Below are 20943 nucleotides of genomic sequence, written 5' to 3' on the forward strand. Positions count from 1 at the left end.
TCCATTTTTGAAGCCGTAACCACACAAATTACTGAAAGCCAAGGTAGTATTACCTAGTATTACCCAGTGCTGTTTCCACACCAAACACAGAGCTAACTGGGCGAGTGTCAGCAGCATGAAGCTGTCCCTGGCTCAGCCAGATGCCCCGGACAGGAGCACAGAGTGGGACCACAGCCCAGCACCACCACCACCACCTGTCCTCTTGCAGGGCTGAAACCAAACCAGCACCAAGCGCATTCCATGAGACAGCACAACAAATTGCAGCCTGCTACAGGAAGGCGACTCAGTGCTCCACCACCCACCTCCTTGCCAGCCATACAGTTGGGAGCACCTGGCACACAGCTTCCCACCTCACACCACTTCCAGCAACAGAGAGGTGGGACTCACAGAAACAAGCAGCACAGGGCATGTGAGATGGGACAACCCAACAGCTTCCCAACTGGTGCATCAGTGCCGTGGGGACGGAGCGGCTCAGCTGGTTCTTTCAGTGTGCACCGCCCTCTGCCTCCTGTGCTGCTGCCCAGCGCCAGCTCTCCCCTCACCTCAGGGAAACCTATCGGGATCGGGGCAGCCTGACGGCTTTTCCTTTGGCTTTTGAAGTTCTTCCGTGGCTGACTGACGCTCGCCCATACAGAACTGAAAGAAAAGCCCTCCATTGTGCCGTGCTTTCCACCAAGTGCATTATTCTCCGGACAAAAGCTCTAGAGTCTAACTTTTATACACACCTCTCTTCAGTGCACTGTTGCTAAGCCATAAAATCATTTGTTCATTAAAAAAAAAAAACACACCAAAAAAAACCACCAGCTTTTTCCCTGAGGCAACTACTCTGCCTGTAAGTTCTTTGTATTACTTTTGCAAAGAGACAGCAGCATGCAGCAGGACTGCCATTCCCACCCTGGGAAGGCTGTGCTTCCCCAGCCCGGCTGAGCACGAAGCTCCCTCCTGCTTTCAGACTGCTGCTGCTTCAGGAGTTTAAAATCAAAACAACACAGCCCATCCCCAACCCCTGCACCAAATGCCACCACAGAAGTGCAATCTCCTCTGCAGGAAGATTTTGAAAGCTGCAGTTTCAAGACGGAAATACTATCAGTGTACGTGGCTTAAATGCTTTTATTGATTTTGTCTCCTCCTCTTTCAAGCTCATATTTCTGTCTTACTGGGGGCTTTAGTAAAACACCCAAATAGAAAAAGAAGTGTTTTCAGCAGCTTTGCACAAGTTTTAATGTCTTTACTAACTGCAACCCAGTACTAGAAGCGAACAGTCTGTGCCCAGCCGTAACCACACAGATTTCAAGCACCAAACACTTGCTCGAACCAAAGACCATTTGCATACATCATTCAGTACATTTTCCACAGCACATGTTTGCAAACAACTGCAGCGATCCACAGGCAGCCCAGCACCAAGCACATCCTGGTAATTGCTGAGCTCTGCTGATCACACCGTGGCTCAGCTCTCACACATGGTGAGTGCTTCCCCACACCGAGCTTGCAGTTTCAGCAGATGATCCTGCACAACTCTTGACTTCTGCATCCCAGACGCTTGGAAATACCATTCAGAGCAGAAAATATATTGTTTCAATCTCAAATGAGCAAAGATGCACAGAGCAGGATTTGCCCAAACTGGAACAGCTGACATAGCCACCACATGTCCTACGCTCCAGTCCTTCCCCACTGCACACACTGCCTGGATGCACAGCAACAGAAGGGGGAGAAAAAAAGAAATTAGTAAGATTCCAGCAAGACACAGCATTCCCTTCCTGCTGGGGGGGCTGGGACGGGGCAGGGGGAGTACCAGGGGTCCGTGCAGACACTGCAGAGCAGCTCTCAGGCAGTGCATATACCATCCCAGAGCTGTCCCCGTGCAAACCAAACCTCACTCTCCTAGTGCTTGTGCTGCTGTGACCACTCTTTTCTTATTTGTTTCTGTTTAGGGGTATTTGCTTACAAACACAAGTCACAGAATCACTCTTTCCTACTCAGCTCCCTTGTCCCATCCCAAAGATAAACAACCGTGCTCACCGCAGCCCTACAAAAAGCCTGGTAAAACCCAACACAGGTGCTCACAGCAGCCCCCTTTGCACGCTGTGGGCAGCTGTGTGAGCGGAAGGACCTGAGGCATTGACACAGAGCAGAGCATCCCTGGGTGTTACCACCACCTTCACAGCATAGTGGTGACCACAGTGCCTCCTACAGAGCATGGAGAAGGCTGGGTGCATCCTACAAAATGCCTTACCCATGGTCACTGTCCGTTCTGTGTGACCCCAGTGCCGGCTGGACTCTGGGTGTATTTGGGATTTGTTCAACACCTGTTCTCTGCTTTTGCCTGTTATACTCTCCCAGAACCAACACGGCTGTTCTGATGTCAGACTGAGAGGCACTACCACCATCAGTCATTACCCCATCCACTGCCAGTGCAGTGCAGTGACTTTGAGACCCACTTTGCTTTAAGCTCTTTCCCAGCTGAGGGATCGCTGAGAGTTTGGAGCACAGCCCCTATACACCGGCTGCATTGGCTCCCACAGGCTTTCAGACCAGAGCTCCCAGTTTCCTTCCCCAAATCCCACTGGCACAACTGGTTGGAATCAAAGTAGGAGGGGGAGTGCAGCTGAGGACAGGGAAAGCCCCATAGCTTTCAGCCCACAGGGGGCCACACACCGACCTGAGGCACACTCCCCAGGTCCTGCCCGCCCTGACAGAGCGTGGGTCACAGAGCTGTGTGCAGCACGCAGCCAGATGATTTTTTTTTAATTTTTTTTTTTTTTTGCTAAATCACATGTTAGAAAACTTTTAAGCTCAGCTTGCCAAAACAGCTCTTCTTAATTTGCTCTGCCTGTCACACTATGCCCTCTTGCCATGTCAGAGCACTCACTGACCAACAGACAGATCTCAGTGCTGCTGCGTCCTGCTGGGTCTGAGCAAGTGAGCAGCTTTGGGATGCAGTGAGCTCCTGTCTCCCCATCCCACCCTGAGCAACCACACAGCCCCATGGAAAGTGAAGGCTGCACATCGGCCAGGGGTCCCTGTTACACAGATCAAGAGGGAGACGGCAAGAAGTACAAGATGTCTGCTGCGTGCGGCCATTTCACACTGCTGCCAAAAGCAGCAGTCCCACACACCCCATGGCTCTCCCTGAAGTCCCACAACTCTGAGAGGTTCCCCAAAGCCGCACACGGTCTGGCAGCTCTGAGTTCACTGGAACACCGACAGTGGGTGCTGAAGCAACAGGTGGCTGTGTGTCTTGCTGTGTGGCTGCCAACCCCCTGAGCTCTTTGCCAGACCCCACCAGTGCGGCAGGCAGTGGGTCTGCTCCTGTTGGTGGTTCCCTGAGGGAACCTGCAGGGCATTTCCCATCTGCGGCATTCACTGCACAACCCCTGAGCAGAGGAACAGATTGCACTGATTCCTGGCTGTTTTCTGCTAGTATTTGCCCGTTCCACAGGTCATGGCAAAGAGCGTGGATAAGTCAAACACCATGTGCATAACTGCTAGCACAAGCACCCAGACCGGGAGCACGCTGTGCCCTTCTCTGCACTGCACACGCTACAAAACGCTGCAGACCTCCTTCCCAAGCAGCGTGCTGAGAAGGTTCAATGCCCACCCACGTGAACAGCCCACTGGTTGAGAGGGCAGTCCTTCCTCAAACAGCTCTCCTGCTGGGGGAGCTGCTCAGCACCCACTGGAGCTACCCAGGGGATGCCACTGCCGTGCCAGCGCCACGGCTCCACTCGCATGCCAGCAGCAGCACTCCAGCTGCAGGAGTTCCCCTGTTCCACAGCATAGGAGGGGACACCCACGTCACAGCCACCTCCAATAGGGAACTTCTGCACACTGCACTGGCTGAGCAGCACTGATCATTAAATAAGGCGAGTGAGGTCTGAGGGGGCCAGACAAATGCCTGCAAAGTGCCAGCTCAGAGCAGCAATCTGTGTGGTACTACATCTGACAAAGAGATCACCACTCAGGCATTTTTGAAGCCTCATCCAATGTTAGCATATCGTGAATGCAAGCATCCTTAAGGCGGGTCCTTATATGGACACATGCATGACAAACCTTGGTCACACTTGGCAGACAGTTTGCATCCAGGCATATATCCATACCAACAAAACATCAGAAAGCGGAACAGAGCGCACATCGCTGCCCTCCTCACAGCTCCTGCTGAAACCAGAGAGCTGCATCTGTGTGCTGCACAGAAACATGAACCTAAAATGCTTTCAGAGAATAGTAACTGCTGCTCTGGGGCTGTGTGCCTTCTTAAAGAGCTGGGCACTCACAAAGCACACAGGCTGACACTTCCTTCAGACAAAAGAAAAGCAGTGTGTTTAAGAAACAATGAGAAACCGATGACTAAAAATAAACCCTTTCAGCTCTTACTCTGCTGATTCTCTCCACAGCACCTGAGGCTCAGGCACACATACCAGATAATGACCAGAAGGGGCTCTCTGGCCCTGCCCGGCCACTGTGCACGGAGCTCCACTTGTGCCTGCGGTGGCAGCAGCGGCACCTCCTGCTCACAGATCTCCACCCAGCTGAGATCCCACAGCATCAGCACAGGTCACATCCAAGCTGCACAGCTTCCTCTGCTGTGGGGCTGGTGGGACACATTCTGTTACCTGAAGCAAGCACAGCTTTAAGTCGGGTGGGAAGATGCCGATCCCATGTGCTCTGCCTGCCCTGCAGCCTGGGAAGTGATTGTGCAGCCATCACTGCTGCAAAGGAAGCGCACACAGACACTGCAGCTCGCTGGGACACTTTTGTGCCAAGCACCCAGCCCCGGCAGCTCCTCCAACCCAAACTCCCTTTCTTTCAGCAGCAGCCCCTGGCCACTTATCTTACCCATTTAGTACATAAAAACCCAATTTTCTTCAGACAACATGCATCCAAAAAATTACATGCAACCAAATTAGCTTCATTAAGACTCAAGGAGGTACCGTGTGTTTTACCCCCTGTTTTAGCAAAGTTTCAGCGCACTCTGTACTAAAAACAGTGATTAACACAAATGCAAATCCAAAAGCGTTCAAGAAAAGCCTCCCACAAAACTGTGTACAGTGCGTACACCCGGCAGACCATGCAGAATAAGGATTCCATCTAAATTTCACATGTCATTAAAGACAACTTGGCCATTAATCCATACGGGTTTAGGAGCAAAGAAGGATTTTCCAGGACAGATAAACTGCAACGATCCCTTTGATCCCAGAGGTTAAGCATTGCTCACAATGGGAGATGAACCACGCGGGGCAGAACGGTGCCCTTTCTGTCTGTAACAATGGCATCACAAACACCACTTAATCAATATTTGGCCAGCGACACCACAAACTGCCTTTTCAGATTTTAATTCCTAGTTGTAAAACAACTGTAGGGCAACCAGTGAGATAAGGCATTGCACCGACTGCTTAATTGCCTTTTACTGTCCCACTCGTTATATATGCACACTGTTAATCGCTCCAAACCTTTATTTACCAGTGAACAAATGAGCTGTCAGCAGCACATCAAACCCCGCTAACCAAACAATCTCGGCACATGACACACGGTGGCCCTAATGTGCCCATGGTGAGTTTTAATTTCATTACGTTTCGCTCCATTTTCATTTTCTAGGGGGAGTGACTGGAGGTGAATTAGCACAGCAGCATGGGGCAGGAACACTGCAGGGAAGGGGAGCAGAGCGGGGTCTGCGGTGAGCTCGGTTCCCACTTAGTAGCCAGAGCACAGCAATTGGGGAATGCTGGGACGGGTCCTGCATCCTTCTTTATATGCTCTCCTCTGTCTGTAGCCACACGTGTGTGTCACACAGGATTTAAAGTGACGTTTACATGGAGAAATCCGCACTGAGTGCAGCGCTGTGATTTACTGCTTCACGTTTCACTCAATTTCTCCTTAAATTAACCAGAGAGCACTTTGTAGTTCTGCTCCATTTCCCAATGCAGTTTTACTACACAGCCCTGGGGACCCGCCATAATTTATCACTATCAACTTTACGGGCTCCTCTGTCTCAGTCCTCATCAATAAGTGAATCTAACACAGAAGCCATCAGAACTGAACCCTCCCCGAGTCAGTGTCAGATAAAAACATCAGCTTGAACTGACACAACAGTAAAGTACCACTTGGAATTAGACCCCCAAAAGAATCTGTCATAAGGATTTAATCAGCATCAACTTTTAATTTCAGCATTAATCTCTAATTAATTTTGTATCTAATTAAAATCTCTGTCTGTCTGCTGATGCCATCGCCACTGCTGCACAAGCAGCTGCTGACATCCCTGCTCCAGCAAGCCCTGCTGGTGCAGCACACACAACCTGAGCCCAGCATGGTGGCTCTGAGCAGAATGGGGTGGATTCAGGCACCAGTCCTGCCCTGCCCATGGAAACGAAGCACGTGTGAATGGGCTGAACGGGCCCTTTCACTGGGGCTCCTCACATCTCACAGGGTGCATACAGCCACCCCAAAACCCACCTCACAGCCTGAGCTCTGCTGGGGCACATTCCTGCTGATGGCCACAATTTGGCAATCACAGGAAAGTCACAAAGCCGGGGATAAAAACCACAGTTTTGGAGCAAGCCCTTCAGACTCTGACCTCAGTCCTTTCAGAATTACCCTAAGTTTAACCAAGCATTAATTAAGAGTTTTGAAGCAATCCAATCAGATGCAAGCTTGAGTACAAACTCAGGTAAATACATAGGAAGCGATCCCAATATTTGCTGAAGCAAGGTTTGCCCTCGCTCTCGGTGCCTGAGCTCAGAGAACCGTGGCAGAATGTGCCTGCCAGTTCTCCTCCAACATTTTAGGAACTATTTCTGAGTCAGTCAAGCTCCCAAACATGGGTGAGATCCCCACACTGGGGGGGCAGGTGCAGCTGGGTGTCACTTCAGGGGCTGCAGCTGGGACAACGAGCACCTGGGACTGGGAGCAGCCCCTCGCAGAGCAGAGATAGAGGGCAGTCCCTCCCTCCATCAGCTGCCGTAGCAGTTTAGCAGTATTACTAACCCCAAGGGGCTGCAGGCACTGAGCAGCCCTCCTTGCAGCACGTGCCAGCCCCATGCCCTCCGGAGCGCATGGCACCGCGTCACAGCCCGCACATCAAGCTGCTGATTGTAACACTGCATCTAAATATTTAAGCTGGGGCCGGTGGTCGCGTGTCCCACGCACAGGCAGCATCTGTCCTCCAATTCCATTACAGTGCACAGCAGAAATGCTTTTCCCCCAAACTCACGAACAGGAACAGCATCGCTCAGCGAAGCAAAGCAACGGCTGAGCTGCTGAGCAGCGCTTTGTGCTGAGGCCCTTTCTAACCCCAGCCCCCCCCATAAGCTCCCCACATACACACAAAAATAGGAATGGTGCTGAAATTGTATTAATGTGAGCCTCGGGCACAGAGAAAAAAAAAAAAAAAAAGAAAAAAAGAAAAGAGGAAGGGGAGGGCGAGGGGGGAGGGTTTGGTGCGAGATGAAAGTGGAAGGAAAGAAAGGAGTCAATTTAGCCTGCTGCAGCCTGAATCGCTCCCGGAGCAGCGCTGGGGATGAGTAGGGCCCTTTCTGCGGGCGCATGACTGGGGGAGGATCTGCGGGACGGGGCCCGGGGGCCAATTCCGGCCGCGAACAGAGCCCCTTTGAGGCCGGGCCCGGCACGGCGCTCCCAGCAGCGGGCACACAGCGGCCGTGGGATGCGAGCTCCGAGCGCTCCCTCCCCGCAGCCCTCGTTCTAAAAATAGGCCCCCCGTGCCATATAAAGGCTGAGGTTTCTCCTTCATGTGCTGCCTTTACGGTTTGGGCGGTTAAGAAAAATGCATCGTGCCCACAAGAAAAACAGATGGGCTGTGAAAGAGCCACTATCAGGCAGATAGGAGCCGTGGCAGCCAGGTTGCGTTCTAAATCCATGTCCCAGACCAGGGCAGAGGACAGCATCAGCAGCAGAGCAGTAGTGCAGCACGTGTGGCATCTGCCAGGGATGTGAGAGAGCAAGGTTAAGTATCTGTAAAGAGCATGTTATTTAAAAGGCTGTTTTTCTCTTCTGTCTGATTCCACTGCTGCAAGAATGCCTCAAATCCTATACAGGGAATCAGCAGCCTTTAAAGTCAGCAGAACTCTGCTTCAGAACCTCCAGCCGAGCCAACACCTCTGTCGTCATGCCCCACAGCCCCTGTGCCACCCCAGCCACAGCCCAGCTCACAGAGCACCCCAGCACACCGCACTCTCCCCACTCTGCAGCACTGCACACTGCTGCTGAGGGCACACAGCACTGAGCACCTTGCTGGATTCTCCCACACCATCCCGTGGAAGCAACACTGTCACCCAGCTCCACACACAGCACCACTGCCCTGGGGCTCTGCAGCCACCGCAGCAAGAAGCACAGGGCTGGGTGCCCGTGTGGGCAGAGTGGAGCCTTCACTCCTCTGTTGGCAATGGGAGTTGAAGTAGAACTTCTCTTTTCTGCATGACTTTGCAAGGAGGGGCAAACCCATTTTAGGGCTGTTTTGCTCCCACAATGAGCTCTCTGCTGTGTTGTTCCCATAGCATCCCATTAGAGCAAGGCACACACACACAGAAACAAGTTCTCCCCATCAGCAGCACTCTCGCTGTAGCACACTGGGCACTCCATAACAAAATGAAGCAACAGGATGATATGGGTAAGCAGGAGTGGTTGTGGAGGGAGCTGATCCTCCCTCCTGTTGCCATTCTCTGCCAAACTGGTACCCAGCCCACAAGCACACACAGACACAGCACAGGGTGGTACTGCCCATTGTGTTCAAGAGAATCCTTCCATTAACTGAATGCAAAGGAATCAAAACGGGGCACACATGCCAGCAGGAGGCCAGGAAGGAGGTACACAGGTGCAGAAGCAGCCCAGGCAAAGGTCCTCCCTTCTCTGCGAGGCAGCTCCAACTTAGGTCTAGGGGAGCTCCAGACCCAGCAATAGGAACCCCCAAAGAGTGGACAGAGCCCGGGTGCCTATTTTATGGAGTGTAGACAGACAATGGAGAAGTAGAGAGGTGGGCTATATCAATATATTTTTTTCTCCTGCTGTCTCTGTAAATCACTCTGCTCCATAAAGCTGGAGCGTTATCAGAGTTTCCTATCTGCTGTTTTTAATCTCTGCTGAGACGTTCAGGAAGGCAGAACAGCTCGTTGTTAGTTAATAACCAGGGCATCGAGCTCAGCATTTCCCCCTCAGCACAGCTCTCCATCAGAGGCACCAGGGGAACAGCCACGTGCACATAGGGGCACAGAGAGGCACTCGGGCACCTTCTGGCCCTCACAGAGTTCCTATCACCTCCTGTGTGTGCATTACACACACACACGAAGATGGGGTTTTAAGAACGGAGCCACAGAGTAACTTTGGAGTGCACACTCGGGTTTGTTGCTACAATACAAGGGTTCAGCCTGCTTTAAAGAAAGCGTTTTTTGCTGTCCTTCCTGATCGGTTCTCAGCACCTCCAGATGTCTGGAATTACCACAAACATTCTGTAGGTACGAACAGCACTTTTTCCACGGTGGAGAGTCCATAAAACTGTGTGGAGCATCAGCTATTAGGGGCTCATTGAATAATTCATCCCTCATTGCAAGCCCATAATGTCTTTTCTCGGCCTTTTGTGGGGCTGTTTTCTCTTCTTTTCTCCTTGAATTATAAAAAGGTTGCCTTCCTTTGTTCACATCAAGCTGCTGCTAGCTGGAGCTTTGTCTACGCAAAGCCAAAGTGTGAGTTTCAATGGACTCTCCCCTCTTTGTTTTCCAAGTTCATCTCCAAGTGTAGATTGTGTATAGAAGGCCTTCTTTGTAAAAGCTGGAGAAGTTGTACAAATGTTTGACCAGCTCATTTGGTACTTTTGTCTCGCCTTCCCCAGCGCCGTGCCTGTGCCGGGCCGCCAATTCCAGCCCCGGCCCGACCCGGCAGCCCCGACTAAACCGGCCCGGCCGTGTCCCGCAGCCCCCGGCCCGGCCCGGCCCAGCACATATCAACACAGCTCAAACTTTCCGCAGCCTTCACAGAGAAGCATCGCACTGCGTGACCGCGGCCGCCAGGCTGAAGGCGGTCCCCCCGATTGAGGCCCCGCAGCACAGAGGCTTCCCCCGGCAGCAGCCCGACCGCCCCCCGCGCGTTTCCCGGCTCGAACCGAGTCCGGTCGGACCAGACTCCCCGCCGGGACCCCCCCACCTCCCGCCGCAGTTCCCGGGTGCGGGCGTTACCTCTCTCGCTGAGGATGCCATCGATGCTGTGCTTCGTCTTCTTGTCTCCTTCCTCCGCTTCCTTCCTCTCCAGCTCGGCCTCCTCCTCCTCGCCTTTCCCGAACTTGCTCCGCAGGATGCGGCTGATGGAGCTCACTTCGGGGGGAGTGCGGAGCTGTGACAGCCGCTCCCCCGCGCCGAGCCCTCCTTCAAGCCGCTGCCGTCGGAGGCCTCGCTGTCCTCCCGCAGGGTTGGCACCGCCCCGCGCATTTTCCCCCCGAGGTGACGGGAACCCCCGACACCGCCCGGACTCGGTCCCGCCGCCCCCGCCCGCCGGTACCCTCCGCCCGCAGCGTAACTGAACCCTCCGCGGAGCGTCCCCGGCTCCCTGCGCGACCGCCACCGGCCCCGTTCCCCCCGGCACGGAGCAGCCCGCAGTGCGCCTACCTGAGGGCACGGTGTTGCGGTCGCAGACGCCGTCCTTGAGCAGCCTGTCGCGGATCTCCCAGCTGAACATCCCCGCGTTCTCCCGCTTGTACTCCTCGATTTTCTTCTCCACGTCCGGCGTCGTCACCTGCTTCAGAGCACACGGGGCGAGCGGGAGCTGTGCGGCGGCGGAGCCCGGACTCCCCCGGCCCCGCACGGAGCTCCCGGAGCGGCCGCACGGCCCCGCGGGCTGCGCTGCGGGACTGCCCGAGGCTATGGAGGCGGCGGCGTTACCCCGGGGAGACAGAACGGCCCGAACCCGCGGGAGGGGGGGAATGGAGCTCCGCGGGGACAGCGCTGAATTGTGCAGGGACAGCGCGGGGTGCGAGCAGAACTGTGCGTAGGGAGAGATTGAGCAGAACAAAGTCCGCAGCACTGAACGGAGAGTGGAGCTGGGGCGTTGTGGGGGGACCGAGAAGGACCCGGGGAGGTTTCTCCGGTGCTCTAAAGTGGGGCCGAACTGAAATAAATGCAGGCTGAGGGCCCGCGCTCGGTCACGCGCCTGTAGAAAAATCTGTCGTTTTAACACGAGAACAGAAAGTTCAGGAGCCGCCACTTTGGTAGCAACAAAGGAAAAAATCCGGCCCGCGGCTTTCAACGAAAACTCAAAAAGTTCGCTTCTCTTAGTGAGGAAAATAAAAGATATAAGGAAGGGAGAGGCAAAACTCGAGAGGAGGATCCATATCGCTCTGCGCTGTTGTGAGCGCGAACTTTTTAGCGGCCGCTTTGCAAAAAGAACGGAAGGAGCCGAGCGGCTGAAGGGGCGGCGGGCGGAGCAGGGCCGAGCGGGCAGCGCCGCTCCCGGAGCCGCCCTTTCTCCCTCACTTCGTTTCGGATTATTCCTTTTTTCAAACGCGATTTTCTTTTCATACAAATAATAAATCTTCCTCACAATCGTTTCAAGACCGGGAGCAGCGCGCAGGACCGTGCCCGTGCGCGGCCCTTTGCCCCCTCTCGCTCCCGCCGGGCTCACCTTGGGTTTGCTGCCGCCGATGGCCCCCGGGCGGATGGAGCCCGTCTCCTGGTAGCGGCAGAGGATCTTGGAGACGCAGCCGTGGGACACGCGCAGCTGCCGGGAGATGACACAGGGCCGGATGCCGTGGTGCGCCATCTCCACGATCTTGTGGCGGATATGGTTGGGCAGTGGCCGCCCGTTGATGAACACTCCTCCGAGCTGATTGACTCTGCCCTGGCCTAGAGGGGTAGAGACTGGACAAGAGGAGGAGGAAACGGCGTTAACGTTTCCTTCGGACCCCGCGGCGTGCCGGCACCTGTTGCGCCCAACCGGGGAGGGCCGCCGGGAAGGGACCCGGGGCCGAAGTTCCCGAAGTCCCCGCAGCCCCTTCCGACCTCCGCACGCGCTCCGTCCCCCAACTTTTCCCCGCTTTCCGTCCGCCGCCCCTCCTCCTGCCCTCACCTTCCAACGGGAAGCCGCCGCGCGGGTAGCTCTGCCCGGCTCCGGGCCGCATCATCCTGGGCACGGCCCCGGCCAGCGTGGTCATCGCGGCGGCGCGGCGCGCTCCTGCCCAGGTGCAGCTGCGGGAGAGAGCGCCGTCAGAGCCGCCCCGCGGGGAGGGGACGCCGCCGGGGGCGGGGAAGGGCCGCTCCCCGCTGCCCCTTCGTCGGTGACCCGCGCTGCCCCGCGCCGGGAGGGCCGGACCGGACCCCGCGGATTCGGGAGCGAGGCGGGCGGGGCCGGGCGGGCGGCGGCGGTGCTGTCCCGGGAGCGGGGGCCGCGGGGCCGCCTCCATTTATCGGCTCCGGACCCGGCGCGGCTCCGCTGCGGCGCCGCCGCGATTGGCCGCCGCCGCCCGGCCCGGCCGCGCCGCCCCCGCTGATTGGGCGGGGAACGGGGACTCTCCCGCACCGCCGCTGCCCGGGGCGGCCCGGCCCGGACGAGAGCCGCCAGCCCCGGGGGGCTTCGTGCCCCGACGGCTCCGGGAGAGCGGCCGTGGGGCCCGCGCGTCGCTCCTCGCCCTCGGGGTCCCGCTCCCGGCCCGGGGCTCGCAGCGCGCCTTGTAAGCGTGGAAGACGCGGAGGAGCGACCGCCCTTCTCTTCTCCAACACCGCTACAACCTCCTCCCTCCCTCCCTTCTGTTTCTGTAGTTCGCGCCGCCCGGGAGCAGCACCTCCGGCCCCACTGTCGTGGACGGGCTGGGAGCACCGCCGCGGACCTCCGCTTTCACGGACAGACGGACGGACGGACGGACGGGGCGGCCCCGCGCACCCCCGCGGCTGTGCCGTGCGCGAGGCGCCGCGCTCGGCCCCACCAACCGACGGGCGGTTGTTCCCAGGAATTTATTGTAGCATTCAGCCCGAAGTGCCGCAAAAAGAAAGGAGGTGACGTCCGCCCGGAGCCGGGCTGACCGCAGCAGGACATGACGCCAGGAGTGTTGTAAAGGCCGTCTGTCCTCAGAGAGGTACCATTGTGCGCGGCCCTTTATTTACAGCTCGGGAAGTGCCAGCGAGCTCGGCTCTGCGCTGTGAAGTGCCAGCCCGGCTTCCACTGCGCCCTTTATTTGCAATCCTCTATTCAGCGACTGTCACTCCCGAGCCTCGAGTTATTCAGGCCCTTAATCAATCAAAGGGATGAGAGTCGCTCAGGTTCCCCCCTTTGAAATAAAGGAAACAATGTTTTGTGTCGGGCCCGCGGCCGCTTCCCCGCGCGGTTCGGGCGCTCCTTTCGGGGCCGTGGGGCCCAGCGGCGGTGCGGCGCTGCCCGGTCCGGCCCTGCGCTGCGGGGAGCGGATCGGAGCGGGACGCGGCCCTATGCAACCCCGGACGCAGCCGCAGCCCCGGCCGCTGCTCGGCCGCGGGTCCGAGCGGAGTCGGCCGCTTTTCCCGACCATCAGAGCCGAGCGGGGCGGGGAGAAAAGTTTTTACCATGGCCACGGAACTGGCTCGTAAGAAAAGTTCGTATAGCGGGGAGAATCGGAGCCTATTTCTCCCCGTGCTGCCCGCTGCCGAGCACAGTGGCGCTCTGAGCATCGAGCTCCGCTCCTGCGGGACCCGGGCACGGCCTGCGGCCGGAGCTAGGAAGCGTTCCGCAGTGCTATCGAGGCACCGAGTTCCAAAGCACCCGTGTGGGGCTCGGCGGGGATGTGGGAGTATTATTTAAAATAAATGCATCAATAAATAAAAGGGGGAGGGAGGAAGTATTTCAGCTTCACTTTGAGCTCCCGGAACACGGCAGCTCGGGTCCCGCAGCGATCCTCCCGCCGCACCCGGGGCAGCCGCGGAGCGCTCCCGCATCGTGCCCGCCACGCTCCGTGCGGCCCGCGGCCGCTTTCCCCGACGGACCCCCCGGCCCCGTTCCGCCGCCCCGGCCCCGCGGCTCTCAGTATCTCCGCCCCGCGCACCCACCTCGCCTGGGCCGCCGCCCTCGCTACCAACCGGCGGAGGGACACGGCCGCATCCTCCGCACGAAACTGCTGAAATCCGGGGGAAAAGATGAGCCCCGAGTGCCGGCCCCGCTCCTCCCTCCCCCCTCGCCCCCACCCCCATGTGACTGTCCTTGGGCCAGCGGAGATGATTTCACGGTGTTCCCGTGGAAATGGCTAAAAACGCTCCCTCTAATTACAGAGCTCTTCCAGGCCAGGTGCACTTTTAATTGGATTAGCGAGCGCTCGGTATGAAACCTGCGGCACATCGAATGGGCAGCGAAACTCGGCGCTGTTCGGGACAACGGCAGTTCGTTCTAAACGAGAGCATTGGAAATAAATCAGTTAAACTCTTTCCGCCTTTACGCGCGTACGTTTATTTCTAATAAGGGCGTCATTAGGGAATTTTGCATAGACCTATTTCCAGGGAAGGTGATGCTGGAGAAAGGCGCTGGGGTTTGTGAGTAGGGGCGTGAGTGGAGGAGTGAAAACGAAGGGAGAGGAGAGGAGACCAGAAACTGAGACAGAAAGAGATATATAAAACCAGAGGGAAAGAAAGGGGGGAAAAAGGAAGAAATAAAGGAAAGAAGAAAAAGAAAGGGAAATAAAGAGATCGAGCAAGGCAAGAAAAGAAAGAGAGAGAAGAGAGAAAAAGAAAATAAAAAAATAAAAAGAAAAAAGAGAATAGAAGAAAGAAGAGAAAGGGGGAAAAGGGGGAAGAGAAGATAAGAAAAAAGAAAAGAAAAGAAAAGAAAAGAAAAGAAAAGAAAAGAAAAGAAAAGAAAAGAAAAGAAAAGAAAAGAAAAGAAAAGAAAAGAAAAGAAAAGTTTTTTTCCAGCGTGTGTAGCAGTGCCTGTTATTTCTGGCCCTTGTCCCTCACTGCCCCCACAACAAACACAACAGAACCTCTCTGGGGCTGTGCACGGGCCCTGTGTGTCACACTCGGTGCCCGCTGCAGCTCTTCACAAAGCTCTCCTCCTCCTTCCCTCCCACGGAGCGGGCAGCTGTGCTGTGCTGGGTTGCCCTGCAGGGTCGAACTGCTGGGCGTTGCGTGCTGCGGGGCGCTGCGGGTCTCCAGCAGCCGCCGTTCCCCCCGAGCACGTTCGCCTCGCTGCAGTGAGGAGGGGAGGGGTGCGAGTTACATTCAGTTCGGAGCAAGTTTTGGAAAGAGAGTGACCTACATATGGCAGTGCGTGGGGAAATGGCACTGGGGAAAGAAAAAGAAAAAGGAAGGGAAGAAAGAGAAGAGAGAAGAGAGACAGAGGGAGAGAAAGAGAGAGAGGGAGGGAAAGAGGGAAAGAAAGAGAGAAAGAGGAAGGAAGAAGGAAAGGAAAGGAAAGAAGGAAAAAGGAAAGGAAAGGAAAGATGAAAAGAAGAAAAGAAGAAAAGAAGAAAAGAAGAAAAGAAGAAAAGAAGAAGAAATCAAGCTGAGCGGCGACCGATCGCTGCGGGCTGCGGGCTCGGTGCAGGCCTCGCTCCGGGCCCGGCGGGAGGTGACGGCGGCAGCGGTAGCACCGCAGTGCCCTCAGACACAGCTCCGCAGGCGGAGCGCGGCCGGGGCCGAGAGGAATCGGAGCCCCTCGGGGGCCGAAACCGCGCGGCGATCCACACGCAGCAGCGGGACGCGTCCCCCCGTCCCGCAGAGCCGCCGGGAGGCACCGCCCCGCAGCGGGACGCGGCCGTGGGAGAACACGTGCGGGTCCCGCCCGCCCCGCACCGCCCGCGGCCGCCTGCGGGGAGCGATGCCCGGCCACAGGGCGGGAGGGTCCGTGCCGGCACTGCGGGTACTTAGAGACAAGGAGCCCCAGGATTAATTGTTAAGACTTTTTTCTTTCTTTTTTCACTTTTTTTTTTTTTTTTTTTTTTTTTTTTTTTTTTTTTTTTGGTGCAGAAACCCAATACTATTTGGCGAAAAAAAAAAAAAAAAAAAGAAATTACCAGCGAAGGGCCGAGGAGATTAACGTTTGGAAACTTATGAAATGTAATCTGCACATCCAATCGATTCCCAGCATATCGGTTAAAAGGATAAAGATGCATATCTCCATGATGGATATTGCATTAATAGGCACATAAATAAAGGTTGAAAAGTCATCACGGGAAGCTTTGAACCTTTCTCCATTGCTTTTATGTCCCGTGCACACGCTTCAGCACCGGCTGATTTTTTCCCCTTTGGTGTCGTGTCCTCGTCAATTTACGGCCCCAGCGCGGCTCGCAGCAACGGGCCCGGAGCGGGGGACAGGGAACAGGATAGGGAGAAGGACAGGGACAGAGATAAGGACAGGGATAGGGACAGGGATAGGAACAGAGATAGGGTCAGGAACAGAGACAGGGCTCCCCGCGTCCTGCCGTCCTGCCCCACGCCCGGGGAGCACCCGAGGAGGACGCGCGGACGCGGCGCGCCTTGGTCACTTCGTTACGATGTGAAAGGGTCGGAGCGCAGCGAACGGAACGGAGGAGGCAATCCGCACGCTCCTCCGCGGAGGGGAAAATCCGCGCCCCGCTCCTCACCGCCCCCGAGGTTCACAGCCATGTCTCAAAACGACGCGTCTAATCCCCGTTAATTGCTTGTACAAACACCAGGGTGATTAATTCCAGCGCTATCGCAGTGCATTTCCATGGGGGTTTTACAGCAGCAAAGAGACCGTTTGGGTTTTACGAACTAAAGGCTCGGACCGATCGAATACATTCTCTCTCGAAGCGGGGGATTTCCGTAGCAGCGGGGGAAAACACGACTCACGGCGTGCAGTGCCCGGGGGCTGAGAAAGGGGGCCGTGTGCCCGGGTGGCAGCCCAGCCCAGTCCCCGTGTCCTCTGCCCGCACTCAGCGCTGCGGGGCCGGGGGTACCGACATCGGTCGGAGTGCAGCCCTATCCGCACCGAGGCTGAGCTCAGCAATAGGCATCTCGTCTGCAGCTGTGTGGTTTTAACGCTTATTATTTTAAAGATTAACTGGATTACAATCTGGAAAGAGAGAACGCAAAAGAGAAAGAGCAAAAAAGAAAATCGAAGAAAAAAAAAGGTAAGAGAACGAAAGAAAGAACAATAAAGGTGAAGAAGGAGTAGGAGAAAGCGAAAGAAGAGAGGAGAGGAGAGGAGAGGAGAGGAGAGGAGAGGAGAGGAGAGGAGAGGAGAGGAGAGGAGAGGAGAGGAGAGGAGAGGAGAGGAGAGGAGAGGAGAGAGAAGAGAAGAGAAGAGAAGAGAAGAGAAGAGAAGAGAAGAGAAGAGAAGAGAAGAGAAGAGAAGAGAAGAGAAGAGAAGAGAAGAGAAGAGAAGGAGAAAATAGAACAATTGAACCGAGGAACACAGGGTACGAAGGCAGGCCGTGCAGGGCCGGGTCCCCGCTCCGTGTCCCCCGGGAGGTCGCTCCCCGCTCCGAGAGGTTCATGCCCAGCACCGCCCTGCCCGTGCCGGGCGCTCCACGGGCGGACAGCTCCGGGTCGGCGCCTCGGAGCGCTGCGGCAGCGCACCCCGCCTGGATGGGCTTCGGGCTGGGTCCCCGGCGTGCGGAGCCCTCGGTGCCGGCAGCGGTGCCCGCCCTGCCGCGCTATGCCGAGCGTTACGGGCGACCGGCGCCTCTCTGCCCCGTCGCGTTTCTCCTATTTGACAGCTTCTTGACTCCCGTGCTACAGCGAAGAGACGCGCAGCGCTCCCCGCAGCGAGAGGGCTCGCGGCCCCACGCAGCTCCCAGTTCCGTAGGAAGGAGCAGCGGGGCCGGGCGCTCCCTCGGCAGATCCCAAGGCCGGCCGCAGCGCAGCAGGCTTCAGGAGCGCCGTGCAGGGGAACTGCCCGGCCCCGCAGCCCCGCCGCGGCCGTGTATGGGAGGTCCTGCAGCTCTCCCCCGAGCCGCTCTCGGGCGGAGGCAGGAATCGGCGATGTCGCTGCTCTCTCGCTCCCGGTCATCCGACGTGCGCTGAAGTCTAAGGAAAGGGAAATAAAGTCTCGGTCCCGAAGCACTGCCTGTCGCAGAGCCAGGGAACAGCGGTGTCAAGGTGGCCGCGCTACGGGCACGCACCCCGAGCACCGGCTCAGCACGGGCACATCTCGCGCCGGGAGCCCCCGCTCGGCCCCAGAGAGGGCAGCCCCCGCTGCGGACCTTTCGGAAAATTCGGCCTCCAAACAGCTCTTCCACCGTCCGTCCCGTCCCGTTGAAAGCGGAGAGGCTCGGGAAATAACGGGAGCGGGGCTTCGTCCCGGGGGAAAGGGACCTCAAACACCGCCCCCAGGAACCGCAGAAATGAGGGTTTGTGCCGGGGGGACAACATGGCCCCGGCAGCATCTGGAAGAATACTTGCAGGATCGCAGCCGAAGCCTGCCTCTTCCCGTCAGAAAGAGCGGAGGCAGCTCCAGACAGCGACAATGGCACTCACTTTCCACACGATCGTGATACTTAAATAATACTCTGAGAACTGAGTCTGTTCTCATAGAGAATCGTTACTATGTGACTACAGGGAAGTGTGATTAGTTTTTTTTTTTTTTTAATTATATTATTTAAATTGCTTCAAAGTCTGCAAAAGCAACTGCTCTTTTCTTTTTTTCTTTTCCTTTGGTCAGAAGAATATATTTCTGTCCCCTAATGCCAACTGCATGACCAAGAACTCCTTATGTACAATCTGGCGGAAACAAAGCCAAAATTAGTGCTTACTGCCCACATTTCTACCACATAGAATTTTTCATTATTCAAATGAAATCGAATTTTGATTTATGTCTCAAATGCATGAACCATTATTGCTGTCTGTATTAATCAGACAGTTACAGAACAGCAACGGGAAGGGATGTGCTCAACACCCCCAGGTAGGACGGGACGTGTTTGGGTCTGGACCTCAGAGGAGCTGAGGGCTGAGATCTGGGTTCGCTGGTACAGAACGAGTACAGTGGGGATACATTCAAATGGAAGTGTCTGAGCTGTTCTTCCCAAATGCTGTAACCCAATGAGACCAATCAGCCCCGTGGTATTTCAGTTTGCTGTAGAAACCTCCTTAAAGCAGACGAGGTGTTTGCTAACTGAAGATACACGTAAATGAGTGCAATCACCTGGATCCCAAATCCCACAACCCGAACTCACAGGCAGAAGCAAGAGTGAGCTGAGTGGCTCTGATCAGGGCTGCAGGCCAGTTCTGGGTCTGGGTGCTTTTCGGAAGCAGCCATGTGTGCTCATGGAGATCAGCATCGCCCTTTCCCCACAGCTCAGCCACACATATTTTGTACAGCATTGATCAGAGATCAGTGCAGCTCGGTGTGTCTCGTGTAAGCAAATACAAGTGCATTTGGTTAGTGCAGCCATGGCATTTCTTCCAGACAGCTCAATCTCTACAGCACCCAGTTGCAGTGGAGCAGCAGGTGAGCAGCAGGGCTTTCTGGCTGTAGGAAAAGCCACCCATCAAATATGAGCAGCTTTCAGAAGCATGAGAAATCACAGCCATGAAGCCATGCTGTGCAGCCATTTCCCTGACCTGTTGGTAACACACACAGAGAATGGGTTGTGTTTGTGTAGATATCCTGCAAGGCGCTGCCTCTCGTGTGGTTTAAATGCTCAGAGGTCAGCGCAAAGAAAGATTAGTGTTTTCTTCAGCAATATAACACACTAACAATATAATTCCAGCAACATAGGGTGCATTTTCTAGTAGACCAGTAGAACAGGTGGGGACGCTGCAGCCACAGAATGTCCCTAATGCAGGGAAAAAGATGGGTGAGGTAGGGTTTGCGTGCACGAGAGCTCTTCCCAAGTGAGGAACGCAATTCTCCTACATTTTTATTTCCAATAGACATTAGGCACTCAATACAGTGTCCATTACCACATCTTGCACTGCATGAATATCAAATGTACCGCTTATCCTTAAGTCTGCAACCAGAGACATTAATGTCCATTTATCTGAATCGTAACCAAACTCAATCTAAATATCGGTTTCTGCAGCAGTTAAATTTTGGCAGGTACACACAGCATTGAGAGGGAAAAGACCGTGTTGGCCATGGACACAGGGAAGGAGCTGCAGCAGTGGCGTGCTGTGATTCACTGTGCCTGCTCCACTCAGAGCAGCTCCAGAACCACGCCTGAACACATGGCTGCATGCCATTCACCAAGGAAGCTGGCAGTTACATGCATCCAGAACTCCAGTTTTGCAGGATTTGGGTGTTTTGGTTTTTTTTTTTAATTTAATTTTTTTTTTTTTTTTTTTTTTGCACAACCATCAGCTTCGGCCAGCTGAGCAGTGTGCCCACGCTGCTGGGATTGTTCACTGATGCAGGATTTCAACTGGAAGCCCACATCCACTCCGTAACTACATCTGTCTTCAGTGCACAACAAGTAACAGCAATCCACTCTTTCGTCATTTGCAAAAGGTGTTTCACACACAGCGTGACAATGCACAGGAAGCTACTCTGGGACTTATGCCTTGAGAACTAACCCGAATCTCTCTGAACGGTAACCTGAGCTGCTGAAGAGGAGGGCTGAGGTAAGAAACAGAAGATCTCATACGTACCTGTAAGCCGCTGAATTTCAGCAATGTATTTTTGGTGCACAGAAAAAAATAGCTGGAATTTATTCTTTTTTGTTCTCTGAAGAATAAACGCAGAAAGGAATTCCTTTTCAGGTCGGAGGCGCTTTTGAGCTCCCCGCCTGCACTACCAGAGGATAATGGAAGAACAGAGCCCGATTCTCAAAGTATCTTTTTGGAAAACCCAGGCAAAACCGGGATCCCAACCAGCAGCCACCCCTGGGAACGGAGGTCACCACCCCAGCTTCTGGTGCCGGAGGGTTTGGTACTGTTTTCTTATTTGCCTTTGTGGTGCTTTTCCAATTGTTAGACACCCTGGCGATGGAACACAAAAGCACCTCTGCACGGTGCCAATCCAGTCAGATGACCACTGCCTTTATTCCTCCTGTGTATGTGTGAAATGCTTGTGTGTGTCTGCCACACTTGCCTTCAC

At 55.4% G+C, this 20943-nt stretch overlaps 1 protein-coding gene and 1 long non-coding RNA gene across 5 annotated transcripts in view; one reads left to right on the plus strand and one right to left on the minus strand.

The window, feature by feature from the left end:
- Nucleotides 1-12346, minus strand: part of PAX3 (paired box 3) — a 64056-nt gene extending 51710 nt beyond the window's left edge. For 2 of the 4 annotated variants that reach the window (XM_090147221.1, XM_031596393.2), the window contains exons 1-4: nucleotides 12058-12346; nucleotides 11614-11849; nucleotides 10602-10728; nucleotides 10176-10310 (exon numbers count right to left, since the gene is read on the minus strand). In XM_090147221.1, coding sequence (XP_090003347.1) covers nucleotides 10176-10310; nucleotides 10602-10728; nucleotides 11614-11849; nucleotides 12058-12142 — 583 coding nt within the window. In that variant the 5' untranslated portion in view covers nucleotides 12143-12346. Of the gene's footprint in view, nucleotides 1-10175; nucleotides 10311-10601; nucleotides 10732-11613; nucleotides 11850-12057 lie in introns of all 4 variants that reach the window. The other 2 variants (XM_090147220.1, XM_031596394.2) reach the window with 1 other exon arrangement.
- Nucleotides 12347-12538: 192 nt separating this feature from the next.
- LOC149916589 (uncharacterized) lies at nucleotides 12539-14377 on the plus strand. Its single transcript, XR_016469440.1, has 3 exons — nucleotides 12539-12658; nucleotides 12747-13060; nucleotides 14223-14377. It is a non-coding gene; the product is annotated as an uncharacterized LOC149916589 (long non-coding RNA).
- Nucleotides 14378-20943: the final 6566 nt, after the last annotated feature.

This window comes from Phasianus colchicus, chromosome 10, assembly GCF_987193195.1.
Source record: "Phasianus colchicus chromosome 10, bPhaCol1.hap1.1, whole genome shotgun sequence".
Taxonomy (NCBI): domain Eukaryota; kingdom Metazoa; phylum Chordata; class Aves; order Galliformes; family Phasianidae; genus Phasianus; species Phasianus colchicus.